General features: G+C 41.2%; 1 protein-coding gene across 1 annotated transcript in view; it reads right to left on the bottom strand.

Annotated features, from left to right (window-relative positions):
- The window catches only part of ADSS1 (adenylosuccinate synthase 1), a 90,238-nt gene that overhangs the window by 15,287 nt on the left and 59,603 nt on the right, over positions 1–15,348 (bottom strand). The window contains exons 4-9 of the mRNA XM_069103714.1: positions 12,748–12,798; positions 11,862–11,928; positions 3,852–3,959; positions 3,537–3,618; positions 2,559–2,685; positions 1,152–1,306 (exon numbers count right to left, since the gene is read on the bottom strand). Of these exons, the coding sequence (XP_068959815.1) occupies positions 1,152–1,306; positions 2,559–2,685; positions 3,537–3,618; positions 3,852–3,959; positions 11,862–11,928; positions 12,748–12,798 (590 nt within the window). The remainder of the gene's footprint in view (positions 1–1,151; positions 1,307–2,558; positions 2,686–3,536; positions 3,619–3,851; positions 3,960–11,861; positions 11,929–12,747; positions 12,799–15,348) is intronic.

Genomic DNA, 15,348 nt, shown 5'->3' with positions numbered 1-15,348 from the left:
TGCGTTGTCTCATCTGAAACGCACAATAACCTTGAGAAGTAGGTGCTGTTGTTATGCCCATTTTACAAATGAAGTAACTGAGGCAAGCAGAGGTTATGTGACTTGTCCAGGGTCACACAGCTACTAAGTGCTTGAGGCCCAATTTGAACTTGGGTCAGTCCTGACTCCAGGCTCAGTGCTCTCTCCACCACCTCATGGCTGTTGAAAGCTTTAACTCAAAAGACTTGTCTACTGTGCATAGGCAGGGTTCCTGGTTTTTGTCCCAGGTGAGCCCCATGGATTTAGAATCAAAGAACATCTGGCCTGGAAGGAGCCTTGGAGATCATCTAGCCTGACTCCCTCATTTTACCATGGAAGAAATGGAGATCCTGAGAGGTCGAGTAAGTCTTTCATAGGACTCCTCGGATCAGGACTTGGGTCTCCTGATTCTAAGTCCTGGGCTTTCTGTACTCCGTTTCACTTTCTTCTGGTTTTGGCCTTGTTTGGGACATGAGAGTCAGTCGTCAGGTCCTCGGGGGTTAGGACTGAGTCTCAGACTTCTTCTGTAGAACAATAATGCACATACCCTAATAAGTCCCTCCTGTTTGTAGAGGACTTCCATTTTACAAAGCACCTTCATACTCCTTTTCTCTTGGGTCCTTAAAGTAGCTCCATGAGGGAGGCAAGATTCTACTTTATAGATGAGGAAACAGACCTAATGAGAGGAGGCGATATCTAATCAGGACTGGCTTTACTACTTACTACTTGTCTGATTAAAGGAAACCTCTCCAGGTCTCAGTTTCTTCACCTATAGAATGCCATTGCTGTTACTTTTCAGTCATGTTCAACTCGTTGTGACCTCATTTGGGGTTTTCTTGGCAAAGATACTGGAGTAGTTTGCCATTTCCTTTTCTAGCTCATTTACAGATAAGGAAACTGAGGCAAACAGTGTTAAGTGATTTACCCAGGTTCACACAACTAAGTGTCTGAGACTGGATATAAATTCAGGGCTTCCTGATTTTAGGCCTGGCACTCTGTCAGTTGCACCATCTAGCTATGGCAGGACTAAATGAATTTTAAGGTCCCTTCCATCTAGCTTCAAATTTTATGATCTCATGGTACTCAGTAGACCCTCAGGAAGATGAGCTAGATGGTTTAAATGGCAGACTTACATTGATTTGTTCAGTAGGAAAGGCACCAATTCCCACGCGGGTGGTATAGGCCTTAACCACGCCAAATACGTCTCCCACGTTCTGTGGTGGGATCCCCAACCCTGTGCACACTCCCCCCACAGTGCAGTTAGATGAGGTCACGAAGGGGTAAGTGCCTGGAAGAGACAAGAAATTTCAGCCAGTGACATCTGACATGCCCTTATTTGCCTCATGAAGTTAAAAGACACTTGTTTCTTGGAAGGAAAGCTATGGCAAATCTGGACAGCATATTAAGAAACAGAGACATCACCTTGCTGACAAAGGTCCATATAGTCAAGGTTATGGTTTTTCCAGTAGCAATGGATGATTGTGAGAGTTGGACTACAAGGAAAACTGATAACCTCAGAATCAATGCTTTCAAATTGCAGTGCTGGAGAAGACTTTTGAGAGTCCCTTGGACAGCAAGGAGATCAAATCAATCAGTACTTTAAGAAATTAGTTCAGGCTATTCATTGGAAGGACAAATTCTGAAACTGAAGCTTAAATACTTTAGCCACATAATGAGAAGATGGGACTCATTGGAAAAAGACCCTGATTTGGGGAAAGATTGAAGGCAAAAGGAAAAGGGGATGGTAGAGGATGAGATGGATAGATAGTGTCATGGAAACAACAAACAAGCTTAGACAGACTTCAGAAGATGGTGAAGGATAGCAGGGCCTGGTGTGTTATAGTCCATGGGTCATGAAGAGTCAGACCCAACTGAAGGACTGAACAACAGCACAGTTTAGAAAAAGACAACTGGATTTAAATATAATACATAGCAATATACTAAAAATGCATTAAATAATTGCAAAATCCAACAGCAAGGTGAGTGGAGAAAATGGCTTTTTGATGTGGCCTTTAAAGTATGAAAAAGGGTGAAGGTATTCCAGGCATTAACACACAATATATAACTACCAGTGAGTTAGAGAGATGCAAAGAAAATGCTCAGTAATGTTTGAGGGGGTAGGTGATTTACTGACAGGTTGGAGAGTTAAAAGTGCTAAATCAAAGCCAAGTATTATTCAGTCCAGTCCTCCTGTTCTGTTCCTATGGGGTCAAAGAATGAACATTCCAGATTTCCTTTGACTCTCTGTCCTGAGATCGTCCACCCCTATGAAAACCTTTATAGAGCATTACTCAGTTCTAGGGCTCCCCCACTATCATCTTTGAGCTTCAGATCAAAGAAATGGGTTCAACTTTATGCTACCTGTCCATTGCCTTGTAAAATCAGCATCTACCTATCCATGCCTGAATATGATCTCAACCCCCCATTTATCAAAACCTATCCCTGTCTCTAAATCATGCTAGACATTTAAATAACTAACTGTTCCCTAGATACCAGCTATTACTTTGGGCCTGAGCTGGCTCACTGGACTCTTAACTTACCAAAGTCAATATCGAGGAGGGCTGCATTGGCACCTTCCACAAGAATCTTCTTTGGGGGCCCATGGAGAGCTTCATATATAAAATACACTCCATCTCGTACCATGGGTCTGATTCTTTCAGCTAAGACCTGCAAGTGTCAGTAGAAATGGATATAATGAGCAACGGAGAGGAAAAGGTCCCCCCACGCATGCCGCAGCCCTACAATATAGCTGTGGCCTTCAAAACTCGAAACCACTTTCTTCTGGTAGAAAGACAGAGGAACTCTGACTCTAGACCTTACTGGGAGGGAGTCATTGGCATACGTATTACCATGTTTACTTCTCTGCTTTCTTAGGATTCTAGGTTTAGAGCTGGAAGGGGCTTAGAGAGACCACCTAATTCAAAACTCTCATTTTTAGAGAGCAGGAAATAGAGGTCAGTGGGTAAGAGAGTATTCAAGGTTATGCAAGTGATATTGAGTCAGTATCTAGATAGGTCTTTCGATACTAAATCCAGCCTATTAGCTCTTAAAACAACATTGCTGTTACTGCATACAGTGTCTTCCAGGTTTTGCTCATTTCACTCTTCATTATTTTGTGTCTTTTCTGATTTTTCTAAGATCATTGAACTCATCATTTTTTATGGCACAGTATGTGGCTTTGGTTCAGTCACTTCTACTTTCTGGGCCTCAGTTTTCATACCTGTAAAATGATGTGATTAGACTAGATCAGGAGTTCTTAACTCTTTTTATGTGTTATGGACCCCTTTGGTTGTCTGGTGAAGCCTATGGGCCCTTTTCCACAATGTTATTTTAAATGCATAAAGTAAAATACATAGGATTACAAAGGAAACTAATTATACTGAAATGAAGTTATCAAAATATTTAAAAACAAGTTCATAGGTCGCAAGCTAAGAACAACTGGATTAGGTCTCTTCAAGCTTGAATTCTACGTCCTACTCCGTTGTCGCCTTTAAACAGCCCAAGCACAGTATCTGTACCTTGAGTTTTTTCAGCTGTCCTTCTGTATCCACTTCCAAAGTGGGAAACATTGACTGGTGCTGATAGGCCAGGTTTTTGAACCTATAAAACAACAAATGAGTCACTCTTTTTTCAGGTAGAATTCCAGACATACCCAGATGTATTGAGGAGAAGCCTTTGAACTTTCCATAGCCCGGCTCTTAGAGGAGCTGACCAGAGGAGGGTAACTGCTAACCCTGAGTGCATCCATTCCTTCTCCTGTCATCTGGCTTTCACTATTCTCCATTTTCTTTCTTTCTTAGAAGCAAAGGAAAGGTCAAAGTTCCTGCCCATACCTTGCAGAAAATTCATCAAAATCTGAAAGGAGGTCACAGATGCGAAGTCCTGTCCTGGCAGCTTTTGAAGAGTATGTTGGTCCAATTCCTTTCTTTGTGGTACCAATACTGAAACAAATAGAGTGGGGAATCTAGTTAAGATCTGGCAGAGTCCAAAAATATGACTTAAGTATTATATACATCTTGAGTGACTGTGGGCTGGAATACTACACCCTCTCTCCTACCAGGGAAATCTCTTTCCCAGTGGGTAAGTCCTTGTGTCTCTCTCCACTCTTTGGTCCCCCAATAGCCAAGCAATTCTTACCCCCTGGCATGCTATTCAGTATAAAGGGTACATTTAAAAATGTTATATGTTTTTGAATAAGTCACTTCTGTTATTTGAGCCTTAGTTTCTCCATCTGTAAAAAAAGGAGGTTGGATTAAGTTGGCTCTAAAGGTTCTTCCAGGCATAAGATTCTATGAAATATATTTCAGAAGAATCAAGTCAATGGAATGATTGGATAAATTGAAAATCTGTGTCCCAGCTTATTTCACTATTCAGTGGTCTGAAGACAATTATTCAGTTGGTGATTTATCCAAGGCAACCAATCATTGAACTAGGTAACCAATGAATAAGCCAAGGTGTCCAACCTGGGGGCTCAGCTGGCCCCACCCTGAGCTTTGAGGGGAGATAGAGAAGAAATGGATCTGGGGCTTGTGCTTGTGGAACTTATAGGCTTGTTAGGGGGTGAGAACATTTAAATAATAATATAAAACAGAATATATGAACTTCCAAATGAGGGGCATAGACCTGTAGGAGTTGAAGGGATAGGGGCATGTTTGTGGGCTAGGCTAATCAGAGAGGGCCTTCTGAAGGAGTCAGGACTTGAGCTTGAGCTTGACAAATGGACCTGTGATTGTGGTCCATAGGGATCTAGTCTAACCCCCTCATTTTACAGATGAGGAAACTGAGACTGGAAAATGAAGTGACTTGCCCAGAGTCACACAGTTAGGGATTAGAGCAGGGATTTGAAACTAGGACTCTACTTCTCTTTCCAGAACCTCATAGCAGTAGGACGTTATGTGAGCAAAGCACCCCTGGCCTGTCTGGAGCAGGGATCCCAGGCATCCTCCTTGCTCTTTAGGTAGGCCCTGGCTTGTCTTGGGGTTGCCCCAGAATCACCACAGACCAGAGGCTCCTTCCAAAAGAAAATGGCTGGGCTTGGGGAGGAAATGAACCCTGTCATGTCCCACCAAGGTGAAAGACCCAGGGCTGGCTGTGTGAGACAGATCCAGAGAAAAGGGGAAAAAGATTTGGGGGCAGGAGTCGGTGCAAGCTTGGTCAGGAAGCAACCATAGAAGAAAGGGGGCAGATCATCAAGGAGGGGCGCAAGGAGATGAGGAAAGGTGGTCAGGTAGGGAAGCAGGGTGTAAAGGGGGAGGATACCTGTTGTGAGATTGGGAGGTGGTGTGTTAATCAGAGCCAATTATTATCTTTGGATTGATTGGGAAAAACTTTATGTGAAGAAAGGTGTTTTTTTAGGGATAGCAACTGGACCCGTGATTTCATTGCTGTAGGAGTGTCCCAGTGAGCCCCAACCTCCAGTGAAGGTCATGTCTATCTTACTATTAAAATTTGGGTGGAGTGAGTTAGCCACCACATTAGTAAGTGACAGAAATGCCTTTGTAAGTCACCAGAGGGATTTTTGACTAATAGTAAGCCAGGCATTGTAGAATGGCCCAATGAACTGGGTCCAGAGAGCCCAGATGGGAAAGTCTTAGTGGGGCTATGTATGCTGGGAGTGGATGACATTCTCATTCTTTTGGAGGCTGCTAGATTTAGTTGCCCAGGGGATTTGGGATGAACCCATCAGAGGTCTGGGCAACTTCAGTTAAGGGTTATGTAAGAAGACCTAAGGAGTAGCTAGGTGATAGTAGATTGAGCGTTAGATCTGGAGGCAGGAAGAACTGAGTTCAAATCTAGCCTCAGACATTTACTGGCTGTTTGATCCTAGGCAAGTCACTTAACCCTGTTTGTTTCAGTTTCCTCATCTGTAAAATGAGCTGGAGAAGGAAATGACAAACTACCCGGGCATCTTTACCAAGAAAACCCCCAAACATGTCACAAAGAGTCACATGACTGAACAATAACACAAGACTTAAAGGTCAGTCAACCTGAGACTAGGAATCTCTTCTGTTTACATACTTGCAATGGTCTTTCTGTAGCCTGCTGTTTCTGAATTTATATATTCTCTATTCCCTTGTGAATAAATCCTGGAAAACACCTTCTTAGGTTCTGAAATATGCAGAGATAAAGGGGAGAAGGAAAATAAACAAGACCAGAAAACTGGAGAGAGTGACAGAGACAGGAAAAAAAGAAAAGATAGTGAGGGTCTGGATATGGTATTTAATATTTTTTTTTACTTGACCTGTGATTTGTTTTGAGAAACTGCTTTCAGAGAAGAAACTCCAGTCTATCAATGCAAATCAGCAAATTCTCTGTAATGTGTGGTTTTAAAGAATTACCTGGAAGACTAAGAGATTACATCACTTGCCCACAGTCCCATGGCCAGTATGTGTCAGAGGTGGGATGTGACCCCAGGTCTTCCTGGCTTTGAGGCCAGCTCTCTAACACACTACACGGCCTCTCCTGTGTATCACAGGATCATAGATTTTGAGTTTCAAGAGACCTCTGCAGTTAGTGTACCTACTTCTGTCATATTAAAAGATGAGGGAACTGGGTCTGAGAACAGGCAAGTAAATGAGATAGCTGGGGTTCAAGCCCAGGTTCTCAGATCAAACAAATAAAGCATTCTTGATCTCTGATCCCAGGGAACCAAGTAGGCTGAAGGGTCAGAAAGGTCCGAGAATTTGGGGTCTTGAGTTGGTATTCAAAGACTAGTGAAGTTTAATAGAGAGAAGTGTCCAGGAATAGTGGGAATAACAGTGCACTTGCTATCAGAGGATAGGGGTGTCAATTTTCTGGTGTCTAAAATGAGGGGATGGAATTGGATGATGTCCAATTCAGCTCTAAATCATATGAAACAATCTTCTGTGACTTAATGAATAGGCCCCTTATGAGACTAAGGAAAGTGCAAAAGGAGAAAACATTTGGTCAGAAGGTGAGTCACCTGCTCTGGCTCTAAGATATGGAGCTGGAACCTCAAGAAGGTCCAGAGCCATATCCTTCATCTTTTGTTTTCCCACTGGTCTGGGCTTGCCCTTCACTGGCTACACCAGGACTGCTTATGTAGTGGGATGTGAAGGGCATAGGGAAGAATCCCCCTTTTCCCTGACTAAGCTCTCTTGTAGTGTTGTTGTTTAGTCATTTCAGTTGTGTCTGACTCTTGGTAACCCCTTTTTGGGTTTTCTTGGCAAGGATACTGGAGTGGTTTGCCATTTCCTTTTCTAGCTCTTTTCCAGATGAGGAAACTGAAGCAAACAGGGCTAAGTGACTTACCCAGGGTCACACAGATAGTAAGTGTCTGAGGCCAGATTTGAATTCAGGAAGAGGAGTCTTCCTGACGTTAGGCCTGGTACTTTATCCACAGAACCACTAACCTGCCCAAAATTCCTCCATTATTTTTTCATTTTTCTCTGTCCAGTCTTTTTTCGCCAAGTTTCCCCTCCCATGGTTCACTTTTAGTAGCTAGGTGGTACAATGAATAGAGAGCTAGCTAGGCCTGGGGTTAGGAAGACTTGAATTCAAATCCAACCTCAGATACTTTTTTGAGCTGTGTGACCTTGGGCAAGTCACTTAACCTCTGTCTAGTTTAGTTTCCTCAACTGTAAAATGGAGGCAATAATAGCACCTACCTTGAAGGGTTGTTGTGAGGATCAGATGAGATAATATTTGTAAAGTGCTTAGCATAGTGCCTGACATATAGTAGGTGACTAATAAATGCTTCTTCCCTTTCCCCTTCCCTCCTCTCTCCCCTCTTACGGGATGGGGCAGTTTTCAGCAGGAACAATATTGATTAGGGGAGTCCTTGCTAGGCAGTGATGGGCTGGTGATCAGAACAGTGACAATTCAGGATCTTGCTCAAAGTTCATTAATTTTTTTTCCCCTAGAACAAAAACAAAATAAAACTTAACTATGTAATTATAATGACCAAGCTTGGTCCTGGAGAAGAGTTGAGAAAATTTAAACTTTCTCCCTTCTGCAGAAGTGGGGGACTATGGGAATGGAATGTTACATATACTGCCAGTTATGATTTCTGTGTTGGTTAGTTTTGCTGAGCAACTTTTCTTCTTCTTTTTAAATCTTTGTTATAAGATATGGATTTCCAAGTATTTTTAGAAATGAAGAGGATTTTAAAAATTACAGATATCAATAAAAGTAAGGTTAAAAGAACCTCTTTGTGATTCCTGATAGAGGTTCTCAGACCAGTCCTGATCAGTGTTTCTCAAACTCATTTGGTTATGGTTCACTTTGGTGCTTAAAATATGTGAATTGACCCATAAATCTAGGATGAAGAGACTAAGTTGCTGAAAGACCCCAGGAGATGAAGGAAGGGAATTTCGGGAGCAAAGTAGAGGTATAACAGCCAGCTCAAAGAATATTTACATAAGACTCTTCTCATTGGTTGAGATTTATCATTCAATTTTCCATACCTTTATGAGGGGCAGATTTATAAGAGCTTGAAAGAGAAAAGATCCTGACTTCTAACTGAGAGAGAGAAAAATAGAGAGAGACACAGAGACAGAGAGAGAGGGAGGGAAGAGGAGAGAGAGAGAGACAGAGAGAGAGAGAGAGAGAGAGAGAGAGAGAGAGAGAATACTTGATTCTGGATTCTCTTCAGCTCCATGAAGGGAGAGAAAGATTCTGGGAAGAAGCTGTTATGTAGAAGAGCTGGTGACCTCAGTCATGTCCTTATCCCCAGCTTACTACACTGAGAATTTTGGCTGCAAGGGAGGTATGAAAAGATATCTCTAGAGTCTACCTACCTTTCTCTACCCTTCTCCAAAGGAAACTTTGATTCCTACCAGGAGGAGAAGCAGGAGGCTGAAGCAGATGATCTCACTCTGCTCTTTTTAAAGAGAGGGTAGATTGGGCTAGAATTATCTCTCTTTTAAGATCTGCTCTCTTAAATATTGTTAGTGCAGGAGAGATAATTAAAAAGTTCAAGCTGTGCTCCTGATGGCCATCCCTTAATGGGGAAAAAGTGCCTCAAGCCATATATCTAAGTCTTGACTCCTTTCTCTCTAAATGCCACAGTTAACACATGAAGTAAAGAGCAAACAAAAAGTAGACATAGTTGAATATATATGAGACAATGCACAGAGTAAATGATGACTTCCATTGGGAGTAAGAACTCAGCTCAACCAAGAGAGAGTCTCAGATCTCACCCCTGGGAAAATTCCCTGAAGGTTTTAGTGTAGCAAGCTAAGAATAGGGACAACAGCTCTTCTACATACTGACTTCTTCCCAAAAATCTTTCTTTCCCTTTAGGGACCTGAAGAGAGTCCAGAGTCAGATGTCTACTCTCCTGAAGCTGGAAACTAGAAGACCACACAGATGTCCTCTCTCTCAAGCTCTCACCAGCTCTGCCCCTCATAAAAGTACAGAGCATTAAGTGGTAAATCTCCACCAACGAGAAAATCTTATGCAAATGATCTTTGAGTCAGCCATTAGAGGAAATAAAACCTGTTTTTCATGTGGATTGTTAGGTATAGTCATTTTTCTTACATACACACACAATTTGATATTTAACATGAAGAGGGAAGAAAAGTGTTAATGGTAGATCATTGTGTTGTGGTGGTTGTTTGTCCTCTCGAAGAGGACCATGACCTTAGAGAAGTGATGCCATGACTTGGATGTGAATTGGATTTAAGTGAGGCAGGGCTGTGCAAAGTCAACAGCCTCACTTTCTCCTCCGGAGATATTTGGGTCCAGTGGCCATATATAGATTAGGACCATTAGAGATTACCCAGGCTAATAGCAGAATTTCCTGACAGATCATGTTAGAATCATGGGAGAAGAAGGGAAAAGAAAGGAATAAGCATTTGTATGGTGTCAACTACATGCCAAGCAGTATCCTATTTTTTTAAAAAACAAATATCTCATTTGATCTTTACAATAATCCTTCCAGATAGGTATTATCATTTCCCATGTTATAGTTGAGGAAACTGAGGCAAACAGAAATAAAGTAATTTGCCCAGGGTTACACAGCTAATTAGTGTCTGGGGTTAGATTTGAACTCAGGAAGATGAATCTTCCTGACTCCAAGCCCAGTGCTCTGTGCCCTATAGTGCCATCTAGCTGCACTGGACTACTGTACCAGCCTCCTAATTGTTTTCTTTGCCTTAGCCTCACCTTCCTTGGGTCCATCCTCAGCAAACTACCTGAGCAATCTTCCTAAGGTGCATATGTACTTACTCCTTTACTCTAAAGCCTTCAGTAGATTCTCATCGTCTACCAGAGCACATAAACTTCCTTGCCCTACATTCAAGGCCTTCTCCAATCTACCCTTCATCAGCAAATGCTTGATTAGCCAAAGCCCACTCTGGCACCTCCCTTCCGTTACAAGTAAACAACATTTTCCAGGACTTCTCTTTTGTACTTACCTCACTCTCTTTTGTATCATAGATATTAATGTTCTTTCCCTATTGTCCCCCCCCTTTACAATGTAAATATTTTGAAAGGAAGTCCTGAATTGTAGAATAATAACAATAGCATTTGTAGAGTGCTTTGAGGTTTACAAAGTATTTTATTTTTTTGCTTTTTGGAGGGCATTTGGGGTTAAGCGACTTGCCCAGGGTCACATGGCTAGTTTTTGTGTTAAATGTCTGAGGCCGGATTTGAGCTCAGGTCCTCCTGACTCCAGGGCCAGTGCTCTATTCACTGTGCCACCTAGCTGCCCCTTACAAAGTATTTTAAAAATATGACTTGATTTTATCCTTACAACAACTCTAGGAAGTAAAAAACAAACAAAAAGCCTACATTAAGCACCTACTGTTTGTGAAGCACTGTTCTTGTAGGATTTCATTTGATTCTTACAAAACTCTGAGGTGGCTATTATTTGTTATTCCCATTTTACAAACTGAGGTAGGCAGACGTTAAATCACCTCTCCAAAGTCACACAGATACTAAGTGACTGAAGCTGAATTGAAACTCAAATTTTGTCCTGACTCTATCCACTGCACCACCTGTTTACTTCTTATCTATCTTTGAGCCCCTCCACACAAACAACGAACTAGGTAGTAGTTGTTTGTTGAGTTTGTTGAGCAAAACATCAGGATTCCATGGGACACTAGATGGGAAATACCAACCTAGAAAATTAAAGGAAAAAATCCTTCCTAGGAATGAGTGACCTAGAGGATGTAATTAGTGCAGGACTTATTTGGTCTGGTTTTTTTTTTTTGTCTCTTTGGAGGTGGGAAGGTAAGGCAATTGGGGTTAAGTGACTTAGGTAGTAAGAGTGTCAAGTGTCTGAGGCCGGATTTGAACTCAGGTCCTTCAGCCTACAGGGCCAGAGTTCTACTCACTGTACCACTTAGCTGCCCCGTATAGGCCATATTGTGATTCATATTTCAGATAGAATGGAATTCCTCATAGCACCGAAGACTTTGGATCACATCATCCAGCCTTATGTCTCAGCTACATCCACAGTCAGGATTAGAGATTGACAGTTGGAAGGGATAAAGTCCATGAGACTGTGAGTTCCTTGAGAGCAGGGTCTTTTTTTTTTCTGCCTTTTTTTGTTTCACCAGCACTTAGCATAATGCTTAGCAAATAAGAGGTGCTTAATAATTGCTTGACAACTGACTGAATGACTGACTGAAGGGACCTTACAGGTCACTGAATCATCCCCACTCTGTCATTTTACAGATGAGGAAACTGGAGCCTAGAGACCATAAATGACTCTCCCAGAGCCTCACAGCTAGTAAGTTTGAGGTAGGATTCAAACCCGGGTCTTCCTGACTCTGGTCCAGCTTTCTCTCTACCATACCAAGGAACCTTTCCCCACATGTACCAATTTGCCAGACTGATGAATCACTAACAGAAGGAAGATGTTGAGATATAATTACTTTTTCCCCTCTTGAGCCTGACGTTGCATTTCCTGAAGTCCATCGACTGCTTGGTGAAAATCAAACACTGCCAAGAGAAAAGGGAGGGAAGGATGGGGGAATGGAAGAGAAGGAGAGAAGCAGTTAGCAGGTGAACACCATGCCCAGCAGCATCAGTGTCACCATTAGGAAAGGAATGGTGGAAGACTGGAAGTGGGAGGTCTTTTGGTGGAGCAGAAAGAACATTTTGCAGGGGAGAGTGAGGTACCAGGGGCCTGAGTTTTCATTCTGGCTCCATTGTTCCCATACTATATGACCTAAAGTAAGTCATTTGACCTTTCTGGGTCTCAATTTCTTCCCCTGTAAAGTGAGGATAACAGTCCTTGCTTGGCTCACCTCTTGGGGCTCTAGGGGAATCCTATGGAATAATGCAGGGTAGAGAGAACTGGAAACAATAAAGCATGATATACATGTAAAGAAAAATGGGCGGGACTGAATTCTGCCCTATGAAAAAAAGGATGGCACTAAAAGTCATTGTCTTTTGGAGCAGAACAAGCCCAATTATGGGACAGACAGATCAGGACTTTTTCCTTTGACTAATAGACTAAGAGTTGACAACTCAATGTTTTTTCTCTAGGAGGGATGTTATGCTATGGGACCAGGAAGGCGACTGCTTACTCTTCCTCTCATTCATTTGACTTTCAGGACAGTGTGACTCAGTGGAAGAAGCACTGGGCTCTACTAGTCTTGACTCTTCAACATATTAGCTAATGTGACTTTGGGCAAATCAGTTCTCTGAGTCTCAGAACCTCTTATTGTAAAACAGGGATAATTCTTGCAAAATATACCCTCTAGGGGTATTGTGAGGAAAGTACTTACTTTATAAACCCTAAAATACAGTACTCACCAATGTGGGCTCTGTCTGAAATGATGAGTCTTTTTTCCCAGTCTTTCAGACCTGCCAAAGACAGAAAACCCCATAGCTCAGAGCTTATGATGCCTTAATTATGGTGAAAGAATAGAGGGAAATGGCTTTTTTTTTTTTTGCTACATCTTCCTGCTCTTTCTAACTCCTCTGGTAGCATGTCTACCTTTGTGCAGAATGGTCTAAAACATCACTGAGAAATTATTTCCATCTGGCATATCCTGTAATTCTGTCATGTGTTCATGATGGCTTCAATGTATCTTGACTTATACTAGTGATTCTCAAACTTTTGGAGCTCAGGACCCCTTTACACTTTTAAAAATTACTGAAGATCCCAAAGAACTTTTGTTTATATGGGGTATATCTATCAATATTTACTATACTCTCAAGTAAGACGAAATTTAAAAATATTTATTAATTCATTGAAAAATAACAATATGTGGAATATGGTTATAATAGAATACTATTGTGCTATAAAAAATGGCAAGCAGGATGATTTCAGAAAAACCTAGACAGGCTTACATGTAATGATGCAAAGTGAAGTAAGCAAAACAAGAACATTGTACACAGTAACAGCAACATTGTACATTGATCAACTATGAATGACTCAGCTATTCTCAGTAAAACAATGATCCAAGACAATTCCAAAGAACACGTGATGAGAAATTCTCTTCACTTTCAGAGAAAGAACTGATGAAGTCTGAATGCAGATTGAACCATACCATTTTTCACTTTATTTTTTCATGTCTATGTTTTCTTTTACAATATGACTGATGTGGAACTACGTTTTGCATGACTGCACATGTATAACCCATATCAAATTGCTTACCATCTCAGGCAGAGAATTTGGAATTCAAAATTTTCAAAAATGAGTCTTAAAATTGTTTTTACATGTAACTGGGAAAAAGAAAATAGTTAAAAATAACAACAAACTCAATACAAATTAACATAAATAATGTTTTTAATAACAATAACTATATGTTCCAAAACAAAGAAATTTAGTGAGAAGAGTGGCATTACTTTATATATTTTTGCAAATCTTTTTAATATCTGTCTTAATAGAAGACAGCTGGATTCTCATATCCCTGCATTCAATTTGTTGTGATCTGTTGTTTTGGTTGAAGTATATGAAAAAAGTACAGACTCATACAGATGTGTAGTTGGAAAAGGAATGAGTATTTTAATAGTCAATTTACATTTTAGTATTATTTTAAAAAATTAGTTTTGACTCTTCAAGCCCCCTGTAAGGACCTCAGAGACTTGTAGGGTTCTGAAGATCACACTTTGAGAACTGCTGGTCTATTCTTTCTGTCCTCAGAACTGGACTTAACTTACAGTATGAGGATGTCACAAAATCATATACACATAGAGTAAGAATTCTGGAAAGATAGGTAGGGGCCAGGGTGTGATGGACTTTATATTTGATCCTGGATGTAATAGGGAGTCTTTGGTGCTTATTGAGTAGGTGGGGGAGGTGAAATGGTCAGACTTATATTTTAGGAAAATCACTGTGTCAGCTGAGTGGAGAATGGATTGAAATATGGAGAGACTTGAAGCAATGAGACCAATTAGAAGGCTATTTCAATAGTCCAGGTGAAAAGTGGTGAGAGCCTGCACCAGGGTGGTGGTAACGTGAATAGAGAGAAGGGAAGATGCATGAGAGATGTTGTGAAAGGAGAAATGAAAAGATTTGACAACAGAGTAGATACACGTGGTGAGAATGAAGGACTTGAGGGTGACACTATGGGTTGTGAACTGAGGTGATTTAGTAGATGGTGGTGCCCTTGAAATTAGTAGTAAATTTGGGAAGAAGGGAGGGTTTAGAGGAAAAGGCAAGTTCCATTTTGGATATGTTGAGTTTGTGATGACTATGAAGCATCCAGTTTGAGATATACAAAAAGTAGTTAGTGATATGGGGCTGAAGCTCAGGAGACAGACTAAGGCTGGATATATTAGGGCCGGATAAAGATGATAAATAAATTCACATGGGCTAATGAAATCACCAGGTGAGATAGTACAAAGGGGGAAAAGAAGAGGGAGAAATGAAGCCCCCAAGGCTCTTGCTGTTAGTGGGTATGGCATAGATTAAGTTCTAGTTTAGGAGAGATCAGATAGATGGGAGAAGAATAAAAAAAAGAATGATATGGGGCAGCTAGGTGGTGCCATGAATAGAGCACCAGCCCTGGAGTCAGGAGGACCTGAGTTCAAATCCGGCCTCAGACACTTAACATAAAAACTACCCATATGACCTTGGGTAAGTCACTTAACCCCAATTGCCCTCCAAAAAGGAAAAAAAAAAGAATGATATAATGAAAACAGGGTTGGGGTTTGGCAAGGTATGATCAGTGATAGGCGAAGGATTACTGAGTAAAGGAGAGTATAGAGTTGAAATTTGTTCACCAAGGGATCAATGGGGAAGGAAGGAAAGCATTGTCTGTGAAGGAGTGATAGCCTGGGGAAAAAAACTGAGGGTGGAAAGATTGGGGATCATGAAGGATGAAGAACAGGATTAGAGCTAATAAATTATTGAAAATGGAATGATAAAACTATTATAATCAGATAAAGAAACTTCAGAGAACATTT

The sequence above is a fragment of the Petaurus breviceps genome, unplaced genomic scaffold (assembly GCF_028583685.1).
Source record: "Petaurus breviceps papuanus isolate PSGF00001 unplaced genomic scaffold, PetGlider_PUasm1.0 64, whole genome shotgun sequence".
NCBI classification, from domain to species: domain Eukaryota; kingdom Metazoa; phylum Chordata; class Mammalia; order Diprotodontia; family Petauridae; genus Petaurus; species Petaurus breviceps.
This window is presented reverse-complemented; position numbering and strand designations above follow the sequence as displayed.